The sequence below is a fragment of the Artemia sp. Qi Xiang Cuo genome, chromosome 10 (assembly GCF_049724085.1).
Source record: "Artemia sp. Qi Xiang Cuo chromosome 10, ASM4972408v1, whole genome shotgun sequence".
Lineage (NCBI taxonomy): Eukaryota > Metazoa > Arthropoda > Branchiopoda > Anostraca > Artemiidae > Artemia > Artemia sp. Qi Xiang Cuo.
Window position 1 is genome coordinate 6,251,947 of NC_142803.1, and position 22,849 is coordinate 6,274,795.

The window sequence follows — 22,849 nt, forward strand, 5'->3', positions numbered from 1 at the left end:
TCGTGCGGAGACTGGAGAGATTGCTGAGGTTAGAGCACATTTTGTTGAAACCTTGTTGGATTCGCCTTCTGTCAATAATCCAAATTAAAAGAATTTTAGTAAAAATGAACGCTTGGTCTGACACGCACTACATAAAGATCATTCCAGGATTATTACGAAAGCCGATAAAGGCAATACTGTTGTTGTATTAGATTCAGATGATTACGAGAAAAAAGTCAGAGAACTTTTAAATGATTCTAACACATATGAACAATCAGCTACCGATCCCACAGAAAAATTTGTCCAGGAAGTCCGAAAAGAGCTTTCTCATGTAAAAGGAAAAGGTGAAATTACAGATCAATTGTAAAAAAATGGTTTTACCCACGCGGGTGCACGTCCCCTCGCTTTTATGGTCTTCCTAAAGTTTATAAGCCTGGTAATCCACTTCGACCCATTGTTTCTTCTTTTAATTCTCCTACAGCAAAAATAGGGAAATTCATCAGTTGTATTTCGCCCACTAATTCAGGCTCAAAAATCCTATATTAAAAATTCCGCTGATTTCGTTTCCAAGGTAAAGCAAGTTTCGGTTAAACCAAATACAAGAATTGGCAGTCTTGACGCAGATCCAATGAATACCAATTGTGATCCTCAAAAGGCCGAACTGATTTTGGAGCATAAACTTAATTCTAACCCATCTATATCAGAAAAATCTACTCTTTCAAATCAGACACTTCTTTCACTTACAGCCCTTTATAACACAACTTATTTTTACTCCCATTATAGAGGCATTTCTTATAGACGGAAATATGGGCTTTCTATGGGTGCCCCCCTTTCTCCAATACAGGCTGATATCTTCATGGAAGACCTTGAAGAAAGGGCTATTCCGCAAAGTTTTTGTAAACCTGAATTTTGGGTTCGTTTTAAAGACGATAATTTTTATTTGTGGGAGCATGGTGACGAGTCTCTCGGTTCTTTTCTTCACTTGCTCAACTCCTTGGATCCAAAACTTAAATTTACTCAGGAATCAGAGGTAGAGAGCCTTCCTTTCTTAGATGTTCTGGTGCACCGAAATGATGCATGTTTCGAGTTCGGTGTCTATAAAAACCCACGCATAGTGACCGTTACTTAAATTATTCCTGTAATCATTCTCCTGCTGTGAAAAGAGTAGTTGTCACTTTTCTCGTTGATAGAGCATTGAAAGTTTGTTCAACACGCTTCTTGGATTTAGAGCTCAACCACCTTAGAGATATTTTATTTGGGAATGGTTATCCAATTAGTTCAATAAATTCTGTAATTGCAAAACGCATTAAAAGATTATCAGATAGTTACACAGAAAACACAGATCAAAGGGAAAATTCGGTTTATCTTGGTCTCCCATACGTTAAAGGGGTTTTAGACCACATTTCAAAAAATCTAAGAAAAGAAAACATTTACACTTATTATAGACCCAGAAAAACTATCAGGTCCAAAATTTATCAAGGTAAAGACCCTATCCCGATAGGTGAAAACTCCGGTGTCTACAGGATTCCTTGTTCGTGTGGTCTTTGGTATATCGGAAGAACTGATCAACGACTCACAGATAAATTAACTCAGCACTCTAGTTCAATTAATAAAACACTTAAAAAGCGGAAAAAACAGAAAATTTTGACTCTGTCCTTGCAGAGCACATTTTTGAAAAACCAGACCATACTATTTTATTTAATCAAGCTAGCCTAATTTCGCATGACAAAGATATTGTCCAGCACTACGGAGAAGCTGTTGAAATTTATAAATACCAACATTTAGGTCTAGCTTTCAGCAGAGATTCCGGCGATTTAAGAATAAACGAGTCATATTACGGTTTTTTCAAAAGAGAAGCCGATATCTTAGTAATCCCTGAAATAAACCTAGAACCATTTTCCAAGACATATAATCAAACACGTGGACAGCCCCTCAAGTCTCAAAGGGTGTCTGCAAGAAATGCAATAATTAAAATCCGAAATCAGATGACATAGCTTTCCAACTTATTTCATTGCTGGTTTGTTTTGTTTTTGAGTGAATGAATTGTTTTCTTTTCTTTTATTTCTCAGTTGTTCGCTAGTATCCGTAGATGGCAGTTCATAATTATTTTGGATTGTGTGCAAATCGTGGATATTGGCGAATAACTCACTTTTATGGTTGTTAGGTATTTGGTTGTAATTCTTATAATTTTTGGCTTTTATTGAATTTTATTCATCTGTTAAGTTTTTGGTTTTTTCTTTGCTTTTTTTGGTTCTTTTCAAATTGACTTTCCGCGTTTGTTTTTTGTTGTTTTTTTCGTCGGCACTTTCCTTGGATACATTATTTCGTTTCGCGCTGAAGAAGAGAGGTGTTTGTCCTCTCGAAATAGTTGCCTTGTTGTGTTTTTTTTCAGTATTTTCATTTGGCCTTTAAAAACCCAATTTTTGCTCGTTTTTCTTTTTTTATGAAACACATCCAATCAAAATTTTTAGATAGCCATTTTGTTCAGCGTAGTTGATTTCCAGATAGAAAATATGTTTTTGAGGGGGATACTCCCCCAGAGCCCTCAGGGCAAGGGTTTTAATTTATGCCCTGGGGGCATATACGGTTTTTATAGACGGCGTTGTCGTAAAAACTTCAAAACAGGCTCATTCGATTGGAAATTCAAAGGGCTAGTGCCCTTTTTAATAGTCTAAATTGATTAGAGGGCAACTAGCCCCCCCCCCAGCCCATCATTCTCCCAAACACATCCAAAAAAAAATTGAGATAGCCATTTTGTTCAGCGTAGTTGATTTACAGATAGAAAATATATTTTTGAGGAGGACACTCCCCCACAACCCCCACGGCAAGGATTATAAGTTATGCCCTGGGGGCATATAAGGTTTTTATAGAACCTGTTGTCGTAGAAACTTCAAAAGGGGCTCATTCAATTGGAAATTCAAAGGGCTAGTGCCATTTTCAATAGTCGAAAGTGATTGGAGAACGACTAATGCCCCTCTCACGCCCACCATTTTCCCAAACACATCCAATAAATATTTTAAGATAGTCATTTTGTTCCATGCAGTTCAAAGTTCAGGAAATTACACCTTTGAGCAGGACACTCCCCCACAGTCTTCGTGAAAAGGGTTATAAGTTATGCCCTGGGGGCCTATAAGGTTTTTATTAAAATCTTTGTCGAAGAAACTTGAAAAAGGGCTCATTAGATTGGAAATTCAAAGCGCTAGTGCCCTTTTTAATAGTCGAAAGTTATTTGAAGGAAAGTAGCCCCCCTCTCACGCCCATCTTTTCTCCAAACCCATCCAATCAATATTATAGATGGCCATTTTATTCAACGTTGTTGAACGTTTTTGACATTAGGTCTTTAAGGATGACAAACCCTCCCCCCCCACACAGCCCTCAGGGCAAGGTTCATAAATTGTACCCTGGGGGCATGTATGATTTTTATTGAAAGTGTAGAAACTTCAAAAGAGCTCATTCAATTGGAAATTTAAAGGGCTAGTGCCTTTTTTAATAGTTGAAAGTGATCGGAGAGCAACTAAAGCCCCACTTAAGCCCACCCTTTTTCCCAGCACGTCCAATCAAAATTTTGAAATATCCATTTTATTCAACGTAGTTGAAATTTTTTTTAAAATAAGGTCTTTTAGGATGATAACCCCCCTCAGAGCCCTCAGTGCAAGGGCTGTAAGTTATGGCCTGGGGGCATATACAGTTTATATGGAAAGTTGTTATAGAAATTTCAAAAAGTGCTCATTTGATTGGAAATTGAAATTGCCCTTTTTAATAGTCGAAAGTGAGTAGAGTAATTAACCCCCCTCTTACGCCCACCATTTCCCCAAAAACATTCAATCAAAGTTTGGAGAAATCCATTTTGTTCAACGTAGTTGAAAGTTCTGGAAATTATGTATTTAAGGATGACAAACCCCCGAGAGCCCCAAGGGCAAGGGTTGTAAGTCCTGCCCTGGGAGCATAAAAGGTTTTTATAGATAGAGTTGTCGTATAACTTCAAAAGGGGCTCATTCAATTCAAAATTGAGAGGGCTAGGGCCCTTTATAATAGTCGAAAGTGTTTGGAGGGTAACTAACCCCCCTCTCACGCCCACCAGTCCTCTAAACACATCCAATCAAAATTTTCAGAGGGCCATTATGTTCAACGTAGTAGAAACTTCTGGAAATTAAGTCGTTGAGAATGACACTCCCCCCCCCCTCAGCACTCAGGGCAAGGGTTGTAAGTTATGCCTAGGGAGCATATAAGATTTTTATTGAAAGTTTCGTCGTAGAAACTTCAAATAGGCACATTCGATTGGAAATTGAAAGGGCTAGGATCATTTTTAATAGTTGAAAGTGATTGGAGAGTGACTAACACCCCTTCCACGCCCACCATGTCCCCAAACATATCGAATCAAAATTTTTAGATAGTCATTTTGTTCCACGCAGATTAAAGTTCAGGAAATTATACCTTTGAGAAGGGCACTCCTCCCCCCAGTCTTCGGGGCAAGGGTTATAAGGTATGCCCCGGGGGTATATAAGTTATTATTAAAATCTTATAAAATAGACTATTGAAAAGAATAGTCTTCATTCTTTGGGCTGACTAAACAAATGTTGAGAAGAACCCTCGGAGACTACAAGATGTAAAACCCTGCCGAAAATTCAGTCCGAAAGGTGTTTCCGAAGCTATTGAAGCTCCTCAGGGATGAGCTGGAAAAGGATGACAATGTCAACCTTCAAAATGGGTTCACAGCATGCTTTGACAGAAAGCGTTGCATCGAAAATATTCCCGATAGGCGATCAAATGACGAAATCCGTGAGGCAGTTAGTGATTCTGTCATAATTTTCTTTGAAAAAAGGCGGTTTGTCACTGTTGGTACTGTGTCGCGTAAGCGAAAAAACCTTAACAAGGCTCCCGGAAAATCACTAACTGAATTGAGTGACAGATAAGATGAAGATCTTGAGGATTCAAGGACGAGTGAAGTGAAATCTGGCAAAGCTATAATGAAGCTAAATAAAGGAAAGGGAGCTAAAAAAAGGTTACGAGAAGTCCTGAATCTAGACTGCTCATCTGATGACCCATCAGACAACTTGCCGGAAAAACTGTGCGACGATTCAGTGAACTTTTCCAGACGATTCCAGTGATTCAAGTTGGGATGAAGGCCAGAACAGTGAAAATGAGGGTGGTGACAATTCTACTTGTAAGAACGACTCAGGTCTCCCAATTAAACTGTCTGACTTCTATGCTGTGTTCTATGAGAAAGATTTCTACATTGGGCGAACAGACGACTTTCCAAATGAGGGGATGGTGAAGGTCAAATTTATGGAACGTGTGAGCAATGCTGACTTCAGCTACAACTGGCCCAAGAAAGTTGATGCCAGTGTTGTTGAAGAAAGATATGTTTTCGCTGGACCACTCGTTCGAAAAGGACAAGGCCCCTTCCAAATTGCAGGGCACCGTGAAGGTACAAAGTCATACAAAAAACTTTGCAAAGATCATAAATTCTAGCCCCCGGTTTTCCGGGATTTTTCTGCAAGTTCTGTTTGTTTGATATGATCTTAGTCTAATTTTCTGTATTTTTTTTTTAATTTTGTTCAATATATGTGACATTTTTTACATTGAATCTTAGAGGAAAAAGTCTGTAAATAAGTGGCTGTTCAAACTTACCGAAAGCATAGCCAACTTTGAAGAAATTAGGAAACTACATGAACAGTTCATAAAATAAAATAACGTCGTTCAAAGTTGGACCAAGTGTGGGTAATTTTGAACAACATTAAAAAAAAAATTATGGCCATGTGGGAAGGGATAGAACAAATGCATAACGTTTACCCTCTTCAGCGGTCAGAAATACATATGGAAATGTGTTTCTAGGTTGTTACGTTACCATTTACAAAATTTATTGCGAAATAAAGGAGAAAAAAAGGTGCTTTTAGTTCAAAGTAACCCCTTTTAATGCCCTTTTTAATAGTCGAACAAAATTTATTGCGAAATAAAGGAGAAAAAAAGGTACTTTTAGTTCAAAGTAACCCCGTCTAATGCCCTTTTTAATAGTCGAAAGTGATTAGAGGGCAACTAGTCCCCCTCCCACGCCCACCCTCCCATTTGCTCATTATGTTTAAAAACTAAATGTTGCCTTAAGATTAAATCAAAATGCACTGTGTTAATGCTATTTACCAATAAGGATTCTCAGCCATCCCAAGAACGACTGAGGGTATTATGTTCAAACTTTCGGGGCTACTTCTGCTCTTAAAATTTAACAAATTCAAAATAGCGTAAGTGTATTCAAGCTATCAAATAAAGTAAACAGATTTTTTTTTTTGCGACTGGTATCAAGTTTTCTATTTCAGGTCAACTAGAGGCGGTATGAAACTGAATTAAACACTACTATTTGTGTCCAGGTTTTTAAAAGGGTGTGTGTTGTTAAAAATTGCTGAAAATTTTTCTCCAGCATACAAATAGAAGGTCAAACTATAAAGTCTTAAAAAAAGAAAAGATTTAAAGTATTAGTTTCTTTTTCCCTGAAAAGACTCTGTAAATATAAAACAAACATAAATGAATTAAAAAAAGTTTTTCAACAAAATAAGTTTTTCAAAGAAAAGTAAAGAACTCTATTAAACCAAAATTGAGCAAAAATAAAATCAAATAATCTACCTAGCGTGAAACTACCACAAATTAGCATCGATAAATAAATGAAACCCAAAACCGAACAGAAATTACAATAAATAACCGAGTCAAACTCAAAACGAGCAGAAATTAACATGGGTAGGGCTTAAAACCCCTATTCCTTCCCAAGGCCAGAACATAATTTGCACTTTACTGAAAAAAATAAAAATGAATTTGGATTGCCAGTTCAATATTTATATACTGATATTTAGTAATCAAAATGTTAATATTATTTGATTTATTAAAGTTATGAAAGTAAAAACATTTATACGGTATTTTTTAAGTAAAGTGCACATTATGTTCTGGCCTGGGAAGGCATAGGGGATTTAAGCCCTACTCATGTTAATTTCTGCTTGTTTTGAGTTTGACTCGATTATTTATTGTAATGTCTGTTCGTTTTGGGTTTCATCTATTTATCGATGCTGATTTTTGGTAATTTCACGCTTGGTAGATTATTTGATTTTACTTTTGCTCATTTTTGGTTTAATGGAGTTCTTTACTTTTCTTTGAAAAACTTATTTTGTGGAAAAAGTTTTTTTTAATTAATAAGAGTCAAATTTATTAGAGGGCAGCTATACCCCCCACCCTACGTCATATCTTCCCTCAATGCATGCGATAGAAATTTTCAGATAGCCATTTATTCAAAAATAGTCCAAAGATCTCATAACACGGCCTTTGGGGTTGACACAATCCCCCAGAGTATGGGGATAAGGGTTTTAAGTTATGCCCCGGGGAGATGTAAGCTTCTTATGAAGAGGGGGTCATGTGAATTTTAGAGGAGGCTCATTTGATTGGAAATGCATAGTTCCAGTTTCATTTTAAGAGTCAAGCGTGATGGAGAGAAAATAGCCCCCCTCCCCTTTCCCTGATATCCTCTTTCCCCCAAACAAATTCGGGTAAAGTTTTACGAAATCATATTATTGAGTTAGGAATAAAGTGAATACACAATTTGATGCCTTTTTTATGCTGATTACGAATATAATAAGCATTTGTATCGGAAATGAATTTCAGCCCCCCCCCCCCTATATAGGCTATACCTAACCTAACCTAGCCAAACCCTGAATTGGCATATATAGGGGGGGGGGGGCTGAAATTCATTTCAGCTAGAAATGCTTATTATATTCGTAATCAGCATAAAAAAAGGCATAGAATGGTGTATTCACTTTAGTCCTAACTCAATAATATGATTTCGTAGAACTTAACCCAAATTCGATCGAAATTGTGAGACAGCCATTTTGTAGCCAGTAGTCCAAAGAGAATATAACATTGTCTTCAGTAATCAAATATAAGAAATATTTAGGCGGACGTTGGTCTATAATAGCACAGGGTTTTTTCACGCATACAAACCCGTTAAAAGGTTTTCAAAACACTTAAACGCGCTATGCCTTCTGGCTTGTCCAAACATTTAAGTGCCTCTCTCTGTCTCTTCCAATGTAAGCCGTTAGAAGGCTAAATAGTTTCGTTTATATTTGTCTCTAATTGGGGCCATTCAGAAACCTTTATAAAAAGCTATTTGCCATTCCCTGCTTAACTTCATTACAACATTTCAACGTAAGATCAAGAGTTCCCATCGCATTAGATCAAGTTTATCCGTGACGTAAGCTGATTGTCTATTCCACGTATGATTAGAACGGGTAAAATGTGCATTATGTTCAGCAGGGTTGCCAACTGAACATATTTTATGTCCAGTGGACATATTCCTGTGTGCCGGGACACAAAGACATAATAGGGCAAAAAAGGGACATATCTTAGAAATTTGAGAAATAAAAGGGACATATTTTACAAATTTATGAAATTAAAAAGAATATTTCCTGGCTGGATCCATATTTTTGTAAAAAAAAAATATAATTTTTCACTAAATCAGTATTACAAGTACTTGTCTAGCATTAGATTTACTTAACTACTAATTTTTTATAAAGATTATTATTTTTCGGAGTTGCTTATATCTATTTATCAAGTATTACTAACTGAAAATGAAAAGTTAGCAAAAGAAAAAAATTATATTCTTGATGATCTGGAATCAATTTTGATATCAAAAGATGTACCAAAAAATTAGCTTATTGTGCTGATTCCAAATATACAATATTTTTTAAGTATAGTGTTTTAGTGGACCTGAGAAAATTTGCCAAATTTTCAAAAAAAGTGAAGAACACCCCATAGAAGTCAAAGAATTTTCATGGAAATCACGCCATTAGAGAACCCTACTGTAGAGGTTCCAAGCTCCTATCTATAAAAATGAAATTTTATAGTGTTTGCCAGAAGAAGCATCACGGATTCGTGTTTATTTATTGTTGTTGCTTTTTCCAGGGGTGATCATATCGAACCAGTGGTATTAGAATTTCGCAAGAAGGGCTCGTTCAAACGAAAATTAAAAGATCTACTGTCCTTTTTAAGTGACCAAAAAATTGGAGGACAACTAGCCACCGTCCCACGCCCTTTTTTCCTGAAATTCGTTTGATCAAAATTTTGAGATAACCATTTTGTTCAGTATTGTTGAAAGGTACAATAGGTATGTCTTTGGAGATAACATGACCCCCCTGAACCACCAGAGGAAGGGCCGCAAGTCATGAAATTTGCCCATTGTGTACATATAGTATTTGTTATAGGGAAGTATACCAACATTTTCCAAGGGTGGAAGGAGATCTTCTGGGGATGAATTTTCTATGGGGAAAATTTTCCATTGGGATGGTAGTTTCTGGGGGTGAACTTTAATGAGAAAATTTTACATGGGGAGAATTTACCAGAATTTGTATACAGTATGTTTTTTATTTGTCTTTTTTCTCGTTGTTGATCCCATTGTACATGTAGAGACACTCTGAGGGAACTCTCAGGGGGAAGTTTCGAGCGGAGTTGGAATTTTATTGGGATTTTTTTTTGACGGGGGGGGGGGTGTATTTTTCACGGGAGAAATTTCCTTGGGGGAACTATCATCAGGAGAAATTCTCCATGAAAAATTTCTGGGGGATAAACTTTTCAGGGGGGGGTATTTTCCAAACAGGGATATTCCCCAATGACCTTAAAAAGGATTAGAAACTAAATGAATATAAGTCTTTCTTCAAATAAAAGTATGGTAAGGAGTATTTTTCAGGAAGAATCGTAAGGAAAAATTTTCTGGGAAGGATTCGCAGCAGAAATGGAATTGTCCGGGGGTAATTTCCCGGCGGAAGAACTTTACATGAGAGGAACTTTATATAGAGGAATTTTTCATGGGGAAATTTTCCACAGAGGGGGTGTATTTCCTGGGATTATCTGAAAAACTATCAGAAATAAAAACAAAAAATAGTTTTTCCTACCGAAAATAAGGAGTGACATTTAAACTTAAAACGTACAGAGATTATTCCGTATATGACGGGGGCCTTTTGTCTACTTTTTTAGTAGACCTTTTGTCTACTTTTTTTAAGAACGATTCTGAAAACACAAGGGCCGTGCCACCCTTGGAGTAAGCCACGCCCCTCCACACGCGTATTCTTTTCCCTAGATGCATCCAACAGAAATTTTGAGATATAAATATTCTTAAAAATGGTCCAAGGAACATATAACAATGCCCTCAGCGTTTACACAACCCACTAGAGCCCTGGGGCAAGGGTTGTAAGTTATGCCCCAGGGGCATATAAGGTTTTATGGAATGGTTAGTCGTATAAAATTCAGATGGGGCTCATTTGATTGAAGTTTAGTGCCCTTAATAGGAGTCAAAAGTGATTTGAGGGCAACCACCCCCCTCCCCCGCGCCTATCAGTTCCGAAATCCAGCATCCAATCAGAAGTTGTAGACATCTATTTTGTTCAGCATTGTTCAAAGGTCCAGTAATTATGCCTTTGGGGATGTCACCCTCCCCCCGATTGAAGGGCAACCCAGCTGACCTAGTGCTCCGCAACGTCGCTTGATTCCTGGATTGTACCTTATGACATGCGCAAGAAACACTCTGATTGGAAAAAAGCTACCAAAAGAAGTGAAAATGCTGACCCTCATGCCGACCATGCCTGTCAAGCGGAACTCTCATAGGAAGATGAGCCTTAAGCTCCGACAATTAGGTTTTTACTGTTTACATGTTTTTATGACTTTTGTGCTTTCACACTAGTTCATTTTTTATGGATAAACTAAATGGATCATTTTCGTTTTCATTATATTCGATGTTAACTGATCACTTTGAACGAGGTTTACAAATCGTAAGAAAACTAGTTTCTGAGATTGAAAGATGGACATATTATGGACATATTATAGACAAAATATGGACATAATTTGGCTAAAAAGGACATATTTTTGGATGCTGAAGGGACATATTCATTGACCGAAAAGTTGGCAACCCTGATCTTCAGTCGTATTAGAGTGGATGTACCGGTAATAACAAATTTGGCAAGGCAATTTGAGCATCAACATCGCCTTCTTTCAATAAAAAACGAAATGTCTTCACACAAATGAATGGTGGCTTTGGAGCTTCTATGGCGGGGGGGTATAGTATAGAAGGCTTCAAAATCATAAAAAAAGCTTTTTCCAGTTCATCTATTTCGTTGAAAACGGCACAAGCTGAAATACTATCCTTGGAGACAATTCCGATGTTCAGGCAATGAATAAAGGAGCTCAGAGTTGGAGCTCCAATTCTAAGGATTCCAAAAGTAAGGATTTTTCGGATTCCTTAACTTGTTCACTCATATTTGGATAGTAAGAATCACTCATAAAATATGAATTTCAATCCTTTCCCCGTTTTTTCAAGCCTTTTCAGCTTTTCGCATCAACTTTCCAGCCTTCAGCCGCAAAGGCAGGAAAAACTATCTCTCTTTTTGAAACTTTCTAAATTTATCCATAAATTTTGTAAAACTTGAAATATTCAGGCCCACATTCGGAAGAAAAAAACTTAGCTATAATGCCTTTTAAACACTTCATCTGGGTTTAAAAGGACCAGAAAAAATTATCTACCTGTATGCCGAGGTCTAATAAAATATCCATAAATAAAAAGTCCAATAATTGTGCAATCCAATAAATAAACAATAATTACACTACTCCCTTTTTGCGCACAGGTCAGACGAAGACTACTTTCTATTTTTCTAGCTACTTTCTATTTTTCTGGAAATAATGCACATAAAGTTATTTATGGTTTTGAAAATTATTAATTAAAATCATGTATGGTTATTATTTATCATTTATGGTTTTCTTAATTTTTTCCAGTGACTTTTTTTTCTAAAAATCCAAACAGAAAATAGAAATAGGACAAAACATTAAAACGCAGAACAATAAAAAGGAAAAAGGTGATTCGACAACCAGCGAAAAATATAAAACTGAAAATGTTTTGGCCAATACCTCTGCTCAGCTGTCCTCAGTGCAAACATAATCAAAAGCAAATACAATCTTTTTTTTTTATTCCGGTTGTTATAACTTCTATGTTTCATAAAAAAAAATATATTTATGCTGAATGGAACTTCCAACATTGTTTTTCTTTATGATAAAAAGGCAGTTTGGTTTTTATGTGGTATAAAGGCATTGTGTTTTTATGTGGTATATTAGAGAAATATTTATCATTAAAAATTGCCTAACAAATAAATCTGCTGATCTATTCTAGGCCTTTTCTTTTACAAAAACAAGAAAGAAAAACGGATCAACTTATCCTTTCTTTGTTGTTTGAAAAAACCACAAACGCATTGTGACATATTAAAAAACATAGATTTACATACATTAATAAATGAACAATGGAAAAGCAAAAGATATGAAGTTGGTAAGGCAGGTCATACACCAATAATGCATTTTTACTAAAGATATATGCGTGGATAAAAAAGAAAGCATGGGCCATTTATATTTTGAAATTAAACATGAACGACCTATAAATGGAATCCAGTTTGATAAATTTTCTGTAAATAATGACTATCAATTACCTTTGAAATATTGACGAATGTTTGACTTCTTAGGAGAAGACTATTATCCAAAAAAATTTCCATTTAATTTTACTTATTATATTTACACGCTGTCTTCAATAAATGTCAATGGATTTTTCACCTCTTATTTCAGGTATGCATTGGCCAGTAACTTAAATTTAATTCTCCCTTCAGAGAAACGGAAATATGTTGGAAGTCCAGAATTGTTCTCTCAAAAGTTAGTTGATAATACACCATGGCATCAGCTAGGTTATGATATGATGGCTATTCATACAAGATGGGATCATAAGGCAATAAAAGAAGCCTTAGGCGGAGACCCCGCTTTTGTTACAATTATTCGAGAGCCAACAGGGCAGTTCAAATCCATCTATAGCTATTACAATTTTTTTAATTTTTTGGGGAATTTGACTTTTTATCAGTTTTTAGATAATTTGAAAGATTTTGGGGTAGTAAGAATAAAAAGTGTAATTGGGCGAAATCAGATGCTCTTTGATCTTGGATTTCCGGTTGCAGATTTTGATAATGAAAAAAAGGTAAAGCATTTTGTTGAGAAGGCAAGAAAAAGTTTTGACCTTGTAATGGTTATGGAAAAATTTGAGGAGTCTCTTGTTCTTTTGAAACACTTATTATGCTGGGAATATGAAGATTTTGTGTTTTTGAAACTAAACTCTATGAAAGAAGATACCAAGCTAAAATTGTCTGCCGACCAGGAAGACAGATTAAGACTGTGGCTAAAGGCAGATAATTTTCTCTATGCAAGGTTAAAAGAGGTTTTTGAAAAAAAGATTGAGGAATTTGGATATGAGAAGATGGAAGAAGAAAAGTTAAAACTATCATCGATTAGAAATCAAGTCGTCGAAAAATGTTTGTCAGGGAAACAAAATTTGACTGGCAATACTCTTATTAAGGAAATGAGGTAGGTATGTTTTACTATGCATTTTGAAAAAAATATAGACCCTTAACACAGAAATAATTGTTAGTCAGAAACAAATGTTATACTATGTATCACATTCGAATGTAAAATTTAGATTTACAACTTTTTTCAGTGCTTAAAAACGAAGTATTTTGGATTAGAAACCCAAAACATTCAATTAAGCTAAAAAGGACACAAATAAAAGATTGTTTGGGCTTTGGACCCATCCCATACCCATCCATGCTTGAATGCTAATATTTTAAAAAATCATAAATTTTTTTCGAAATATTGAATTTTGTTACTTTTGACAAAGCCTGTCGTCCGAAAAATTCAAACATTACAACCATGTTAATTCACAAGGATACTTCAAAAGGACCTTCAAACGAGAGCTAAAGGTTCTTGAATTGTTTCGTGCCGTATTTTTTTTCTGTTTTTTCACCCATGTTTTCTTTTTTTAATTGGCTCGTACTACCATCAGAAACTGCATAGCTGCTTATTAGGATCTATTTTTTTCTGGTTTCTCATCCATTTTACTTTTTTTTAATTTGTACGCACTATCATCAAAAATGGATAGCTGCATATTAAGGTCTTTTTCATTAAAATTAAATTTCAAATTTTTCCTGATTTATCAAGATATATTGGATTTGACAAATAAAGAATTATGATGAAGATTATAGAATTATCATTTTATTGGGCAATAAAATTATTATTGATAAGAAATCTAGTCATTGAAATATTTTTGTCAGGAAAACAAAATTTGACTGGGGATACTCTGGTTAAGAAAATGAGGTAGGTAGGCCTGATTATCTATGCTGAAAAAAAATAGTTACCAAATAAATACTTGTTGTTCAGAAACGAATGTTAAACTATATATTATATTGAAATGTAAAGTTTGAATTTAAAACTTTTTAGAGTACTTACTGTGAAAATATTCAACATAAAAATAGTTACAAAACAGTATTAAGGACTAGAAACCTAAAATATTCAATTAAACAAAAAGGAAAAAAACAAATTTTGGCCCTCTGAACCTATCTCAGGCCTGTCCATGCCTGATAGCCAAGATTTAAAAAATTGGCTGTTTCAAAAGTATGAAGTTTGTTACATTTAATGAAGCTTTTCACCAATAAAGTTTAAACACTTAACAACCAGTTGGTCACCAAATACAACCACACGTTCAAAGAAGAGCTACACATTCTTAAACTGTTTTGTGCCGTGTGTTTTTCACTTAGCTATATTTTTACCCTATCTTTTTTTCTGATTTTTCACCCACGTCTCTTTTTTTTTAATTTGGTGTCTGCTACTGCCAAAAAATACATATGAAGTTTTCTTTGTTTTTCAAAAAATTCAACTGTCTTTAATTTCGGCGAAATATAAGTCTAAATTAGATTGTTAGATGTTCTCCTTTGACATGTTGTTTACAAAGATTTAATTTAATTCTATAGTATTGGAAATCAATTAGATAAGTTACTTGAATTGTCAAATTTTCTTTGAAAATTTTCTATTTTTTTTTAATAACGTCATCAGACATTTTATTACAAGTGGTGAACTTTTATTTTCATTGGTAAAAAAAATGTCTTGTGAATTTACTTTTATATATTTTCAAAAATTCAGTTTTAATTGTAAATGGAAAGGCAATGTGGTCTAAGAAATTAAATATGCTATATAATCAAATGGCATCATTCACAAAGTGTCTTGTGAAGCTGTACATGTGGTATTCACGAATAGCGAAAAACTACTTGGTCAGTATTTGAAAGAAAACAAGAATTAACTTCACTTGGAAAAGAAATCTAGAAAGGTAGTGGACAATTTTCTTGGCTAGGGGCTTCTGACACCAAATCAGAAATACTATCCCCCTGGGTTTGAAACAGCCTACAAACTGCTACATTTTCTTCAATAAAAGTCAATAATTACTTTAAATCAATAATATTTTCTGACAACCTTGCAGAATCAAAGTTAAGATCCAATTATTATTATCAGTTTGTTCAGGTAAGTTCCACACAAAATGCAAACATTCAGATTGAATTTAACCATCCTTGGTGCTTCAATTCCTACTGATCTGCAAACTTTGGCTGTATTTGTAACATTTACGCCAAAGCGAAAGAAAAAGCAAGAAAAGCGAAAGTAGGACGAAAAAAGAGCTTTAAAAAAAGCAAAATAGTAAAGAAAACCATTTGCTCAAGCTTGTACCATTTGATATAAAAAATCTGAGAATTATCATGAATGTGAGCTTTCCCTTGTTCCTATAATCATAATTATGCTGCACAGGCAGAAAATTTAATTCCAAGAAAATGATTTGAAAACCCTACTTCAGCTTAAATTTGGTCCCAAGTATATTATGCTCTGTTGCTCTAATTCTTGTTATATCCATCAAACAGATCGAAACAAATCTGCCCGAAGCCCTCCCCTTCTCTAATTAAAAAAAAATAAAAAATACATATTAGATATGTATTCAAGTCAATCAATAGCTTGGGCTAAACATGAAAGTTTAGCAGGGCTTAATTAGCCAAATAAACAATAAGATAGGCTTATCTTTTGTAGATTTGACCATATTGAAAATTGTGATATTATAGTGGCTTGGCCAATGCTGTAAAATTTTTTAGAATACTATACCACCTCATTGATTTTTACAGGCCCCGAAAGAGAATGATAAATACCGACACATAAGATTACTATGAATGAACAAATGGAACCTAAAAGCAACAACTATTAAAGTTAATTATCTCATTAATCATAAGATTATGTCTCCGCTATTTTTGTTTAATTAAAAAGGGCACTAGAACTTTGATTTCCGATTAAATGAACCTTCTCCCGATATTTCATGATCACTGATTTGATATGATTGTCCCTGCTGAAAAAAAAACAATAAATAAACGTGCATCCTTGAATTTGCTTCTGGCAGAAAATTCAAAAATTCCACATTCTTATATATAAGACCTTGAAACATCTGCAGTAGACTTTAAGATATTACGTCAAAAATTTCAGAGTAGGGTTTTCTGATATGCTTTATCTAATGGTATGCTTTTCATTAGGATCACTGGATGTTTTGGTTGTGTTCCCTTCTTTTTCAAAAATTTGGCAAAATTTCTGAGGCTCTTAACCTTTAAGGGGTAACACTAAAAAAAACTATAAATTTTGAATATGCATCAAAATTTGATTATTTTGATGTATCCATTGTTATTAAGACGCTGTTTCTTAGAGTTTTGATTACTATTGAGCCGCATCTCTCCTTAATTACAGTTCCTTACCACAAAATGTTTGGTTTTATCAATTTGTTCTCTTATTTCATCAGGTTTCGACAGAGTAGATAATGAAATAAGTAACTAAATAGCACAATTGAAACAGCGGAATGCATGGAAGAGTTTAAACATTTTTATATCCAGAATTGAGTTCTAGTTAAACAAGTGTAAACGAGATTGGAAAATGTCCTTGGGACCAGTCCTTCAAACAGAATCTCGATATTTTCACCGTGTTCCCATTTTCCCAATTTGCTTTGCCTTTGTTTTTTACTCGAAGCTCTGTCCAATTCTACCCCTTATGAAATTCAGTTTAGGTGTCATATCTTTTTACTTTTTGGAATCTGTCTGGATGTTAACTGAAAAACATTTGACCAGTTAAATAATAGAATTTTATTTGCAAAGTGAAAGAATCTCAAATGTTAAATAAAAAAGAAACTTATTTTCTATTATAATTTTCTTTCACAGGAAGCATGCCGGATGCCGACTCTATGCGTTGGGGGAATACCAGTTTTTAGACGTTGTCAAATCAGCCCAATCGAAGCGAGCTGACGTTGCAGCGTTAAAGTTACTTGGACTAGCAGATTGAATTAGCAGCATTCGTTGTTTTAAGCTTGAATGTAGTTCTCTCAGTGAATAGAACTTTAGTGGCTGTGAGGCATACGAGTCTGATGTGGTATTAAGAGCATTTACGTCACTGCATTTAAAAGATAGCTTAAGAAAAGAGGTTTCTGTTTTCTTTTCTCGGTAGACAGCTAGGATTGCTCAGGAACTAGTAGATCTTTAGGACATCCTAAGGAACTTGTAGATTCTTTGTTATCCAGACCTCTGCATATTGAAAAAATGATTTTTGAATCATAATCCTTGGGTATGAGTGTAGCTGTTGATACTCCCAAAGGGTGGAGTACAACTGAGGCGTGACCATTTGCATCAAGACAAATTTGCCTACCCAGAAATAAAACAGAAACAAAAAAAAAGTTATACGAACTTGCAACAGTATGTAATGCCTCGTTCCTGAAGAACGTTCCTCGTTCCTCGTTTCTTACTTATAAATTCCTCTTTGTGATAAAACGACAATCCTCGAAAAACAAAATTTAAATTATGCTAGAGCTTTGGCTGTAAAGTTCGTATGGTCTAAATTTTTGATAACTATCTTTATGCTGGATGCGCTGTCACAACGAATTGAAAGTAAATGTAATTTGTAAAACTGTGATGTGGACTAAAGTGCAAACACTATAATGCGAGAACAAATAAGGCTCAGAAGTGGTAAATGTCTCTTAAAATCCTTCTGCTCTGTTTTCTTGGCCCAAAATTATTTGTCCTATAAGTTTCAACCAGATGGGACCGTAGATAGGAAATATTTTCCAGGAACAATCGTTTTCTCATGTTACATTGGCCCATAGTTCTTCCTTTGTGAATGTAAACCAACCAGTTAAAAAAGAAAGATAAAAAATCCCATCTAGATCTGCAAAGAAACTATTGATTGAAATTGGTCTTGGAAAATTGCCAATTGTGCTTTTGGTGCTTTTGATTTGTGCTTTTGGAAAATTGGTGCTTTTGATGATATAGGTGACAGTTCTTGCAGTGAATTGAAGCTATCTTCGTGAACCTATAAGCACATTTTATGCCTTAAATAATAAAAATTTAAAATCTTTGCGTGATTTCTATTCAAAATTGGTCTATATGTCTTATGTTCTGCTAAGAGGTTGGCGTTAAATGGTAAATCGAGGAATATTGACCGGCCTTTTTTTTGGATCCATCGATAGGTAACGAGAATTATTGTGTGATTCTTCTTGAAACAAGGTGCAACCATCTCATCGCTGGAGTTGCAGTGGATGGTTCTTCTCTTTAAATTTTTCTATCAAATAAAGTTTATCTATCAAAAATGTCCTTTTTCTTCCTTGATTATAGAGCGTACTTCTCTTATGAAAAACTGGCGAAAAGAGGCTATTGGAAGGGCCACTTTATGCCACTTTACGCCACTTTATGCCTCAAATCGTGGACATTTAAAATCATTGCAACTTTTACTTTTAAACAATTGTAAGATATTAATCTTTTTGATAAGAGTTAGAAGTCAAAGGGACAGAGATAACTGGAATTGTAACGGTCTATATTGGTGCGGCAGTCCCACAGATTAAAATTCCACGTTTTGATTCTGTAAATCTTGTATTATTCTGGTTTAGACATGATGTAACATGCCAACCGGTGTACTAAAAACCATGTGGAAGGGCCAGGGTGCACGTTTGGATTTCTTTGATTATATGCATTTTTAATCTTTCCATGATTCTGCAAAAAAAAGAAGGAAAACGTGCCTACTTTTGTGCTAAGAATTGGCAGTAAGAAAGGCTGGATGGTATTGGAAAATATTTTCTCGCTTTGGTTCTCCGATTGTATGAATTGAAAATTTTTGCGTAGTTTCAGCTCAGACAAGCAGCAGAATGCCAATCTCTACTAATAAGTAGGTGATGGAAAGAATTTGGAGATGTTGGAGGGAAAACAGCCCATTTTATGCCTTTAATAATGTAGATTGAGTATCATTGTATGGTTTTGATTCAAACATGGTTGAACTTAAAAAAAAAATGATTGGGGAGGCAAGAAGAGAAATGGTACATCTGCAAAAAAATATTGACGACAATTGTTCTTCAAGGGTCCAAGGTTCACTTGCCATTTCAAATTACATTGATGACAATTCTTGCAGTTAATGGAAGGTGTCTTCATGAAGCTATAGGGAAAAAAAGTTTTGGGCATAGTGGTTCCATCTCCTTTCCTTTTTACCGGCTTCTCAATGTCTTTTCATAGCTATTTTTGTGGTCGTAGGTTTTTTTTTTAAATTGAGGTATAGAAGGAGGGGTAGGAATGAATAATAGGAGGCACAGGGAACAACTTATTGCTGCGTATAGCGGGATAACGGTTGTTTTTTCTTCATACATATTTTCGCTTAAAGACCTCTTAAGCCTTAAGAGAGTTTATAAGACATGGTTTCATTATCCAACACAACAAGAAGACAAAACTAGACATATCAGATTACCAGTTTATTCATCAAAGTGGCAGACTAGTGTTCTTAATTCAATTTGTCATTATCCTCCGTATAAATATCCTTTACAAGTACTCTAGACCTCCTGGGAACACCTTTTTATGAATTTTCTAGACCTACTGAGACTCATATCCATTTTTTTCAACATTGCAATACTTCTCCCAGAGTGTGTTTCTCATTCAAACGTTAGTGCAAAGTGTCACAAGTATCCTAGAGGACAAAGTGTAAGATTATGTGGCTCCATCTCAGGGGAGCTGCCTCCTGTCTATTTTAGGGATTTTGAGCAGACAGTACTTTTTTGACTTCTTTAATTTAGGCCTTTTTTCTAATTTCTTATCCTAGCATGCTTTTATTATTTTTAGAGTCGAACGGGAGAAATTACAGGGCTCCATCTTAGGAAAGTCGGCCTTTCTGGGCAATGGGAGCACGCACTCTATTTAATTTTTTTTTACCCCCCCCCCTCCAACTTCTTTTTTTTACATTTTCATTTACTCCTTTAACAGTCATAACCTTAGTGTTTCTGCTTTAAGTATACTCATAAACCAAGCCAGTTAGTCAAAAGGCTTCTTTTTTTACCTTTTTTTATTCTCATACACCAAACATTATTAGCCAAAAGACTTAATCTTATCAATTTCAAACAACTTCTTTTTTCTTTACTGCTCATTAACCTTATTTTTAAACTTTTTTACATTCCTTTAACCCTCCTAATTTTAGTTTTCAGTTTTAAGTATACCCATACATCGACTTTAGTGAAAAGATGCCGTGGGGTAACTTTATGCCTCAAATCTTGGACATTGAAAATAATTGCTAATCTTAGTTTAAAAAAAAAACAATGAGATAGAAACATCTTTAGATGAAGAAAACAAACATGAATATGGCCAAAAAATTAACAAAAACGACGCGGATATTTTGCATTCATAAATTAGGGCGTTATCATTGCAAATAAACAAGATAAAATCTAAAACAACCTAAAATTAAATAAAATATAAAACCAAGAAATAAAAAAGGATACCTGTACATGTAATTGTTGCTACTGTAATTGAGGACCACGGAGACCAAATAGAGTTGCTTCAATGGGAGCATTGTAGAGATTTCAGTGTTAACTTATACTCGTGACGAAAAAAATACTTGTGTACCACTACCTAGATAATGTCTTGTTTGTGGTACAAACTAGAAAAAAAGTATGTTCTAAACGAGCTTAGACCTTATTTCTTTTTTTTTGCAAAATCAAGCTAGAGGTGTTATAGTGTTAGACTCTCCATTCCAGATCCCCCGCCCCATCCTAATATTGTGGGAAAAATTCGGTATATCATTTTTTCAAAACCCGGATTCTGCAGTCAGTTTGTATGACTGTAAAGCCTAAGTGGGCAACTAACGCCCTTCTCACGACTCCCATTGTACTGCTGGCAATATAGTAGAAATTTAAGCATATTACAACTTGTTTAAAGTGGAAAATTGCAAGGATTTCAGTTTTAAAGATTAAGTTATTGAAGCATCGAACTCTCTATAATCGCCTCTATTCGCCCATAGGCATTTTAAAAGAAGGCACAGAGAAGGCACTTGCCCCGAGCATACAAATCTTAGAGGTGTAAAATTTCAAATAAGTATTCTAACGGTTATAATCATTTAGTGTTCTTATAAATTTTAGGGCGGACTTGATAGATGAAAGTAATTATTAAACTAAAAATAAGATAATTAATAGAAAAGATTTAACTAGGCTTAACTGCATATACTTAACTGCTTAACATGCTTTCTGCTAAAAATTTAGTAGTAGGATTTTAGTTAGGTGGAGGAGGTTGTTGATAATCCTCTTTGGTTCTTTAATTACGAGTTCTCGTATATAATCTCAAAGTCTTAACGTGATTCAGACTCGAACAAAGTAATGAACTAAACTTTAATCCTAACAAATTAAGTTATGAATATTTTCTTTTGCACTTATTACAACATTGAAAATAAAAATGAAAATTACAGTAAAATAAAATCTTGAACTGATGAGCTTTCAAGCATTAAAATCGTTGTATATCAAATATTCAGTTTAATTTTGTTAGTTCTTTCCAAGACTGTTAAGGACAAGTATAGTTTTCAGTAAAGCACCAATGACACAGTAGGCTCTTGAATTTCACAGTTATGGATGGAAGCAGTATCCATACTCTTGTTGGTAATACTTTTTTTCGTTTTAAGATTAATTTGCATATTCAATTTAAGTTTATTTGTTTTAAGATGAGTTTTGTATTTGATTTATTACCAGTTGTGCGTTTGTTTGCTATGATTGTTTATTTAATTTGGGTTTGTTCTGGGTTCATTGATTCTTTAATTTTTATTCTTTAATAGCCTTTACTTTTCCTTATGAATTTTTTTTCGGAAACTTTTTTCTTATTTAATATGTGTTCGTGTTTGATTGCCAAAGAATCAGGTTTCTCAACTTTCCCCATTCAATTTAAGTTTATTTGTTTTAAGATGAGTTTTGTATTTGAATTATTACCTGTTGTGCGTTTGTTTGCTATGATTGCCTATTTAATTTGGGTTTGTTCTGGGTTTCATTTATTCTTTAATTTTCATTCTTTAATAGCCTTTACTTTTCCTAATAAATTTTTTTTCGGAAACTTTTTTCTTATTTAATATGTGTTCGTGTTTGATTGCCAAAGAATCAGGTTTCTCAACTTTCCCCATTTTAAAATTGTAATTTGATGCTTTTGGAGAAAAGTGTGCAAAGAGGGTGGACTAGTTACCCTCTGATAACTTTTGACACTTAAATACTTTAAATCCCAAACAAATGAGCCTCTTACAATGTTTATAAAATCATCCCTTCCATAAGAACATCAAATATGAACAATTGGCAACTAGCGTAACTTATAGCCCTTATCTTGGGGGCCAGGGAAAGGGGATAGCCAACGTTGGAGGAAAACGTGTTTGTCTTTGCACAATTTTGAACAAAATGACTATCTCGAAATTTTGGTCGGATTCATGTTGGGAAAAAGATGTTAGGGGGAGGGCTGGGTGCCCTTCGACTACTTTTGACTCATAAAAGGGAACTAGAATTTTCAATTCCAAATCAAATAAGCCTCCTCCACAGTTTATTCGAGCCCCTTTTCCATAAGAGCCCCTTTTCCATATGACCCAGGGTTATAACTTACGAAGCCTGGCACCTGGGATTTGGGGGTTTTGTCAACCCTTGAGGTATCGTTGTATGATATTTCGA

At 34.7% G+C, this 22,849-nt stretch overlaps 1 protein-coding gene across 2 annotated transcripts; it reads left to right on the top strand.

The window, feature by feature from the left end:
• Positions 1-8,995: 8,995 nt before the first annotated feature.
• Positions 8,996-22,253, top strand: LOC148947408 (galactosylceramide sulfotransferase-like). Of its 2 annotated transcripts, XM_089095239.1 has the most exons (3): positions 8,996-9,115; positions 12,604-13,386; positions 17,085-22,253. In XM_089095239.1, the coding sequence occupies exons 2-3, from the start codon at positions 12,728-12,730 to the stop codon at positions 17,203-17,205; spliced, it is 780 nt and encodes a 259-aa protein (XP_088951365.1). In that variant the 5' UTR covers positions 8,996-9,115; positions 12,604-12,727; the 3' UTR covers positions 17,206-22,253. The 2 variants fall into 2 exon arrangements, with proteins under 2 accessions (XP_088951365.1, XP_088951364.1); XM_089095238.1 differs by lacking the exon at positions 8,996-9,115 and having other exon boundaries at positions 12,601-13,386.
• The last annotated feature ends 596 nt before the right edge of the window (positions 22,254-22,849 follow it).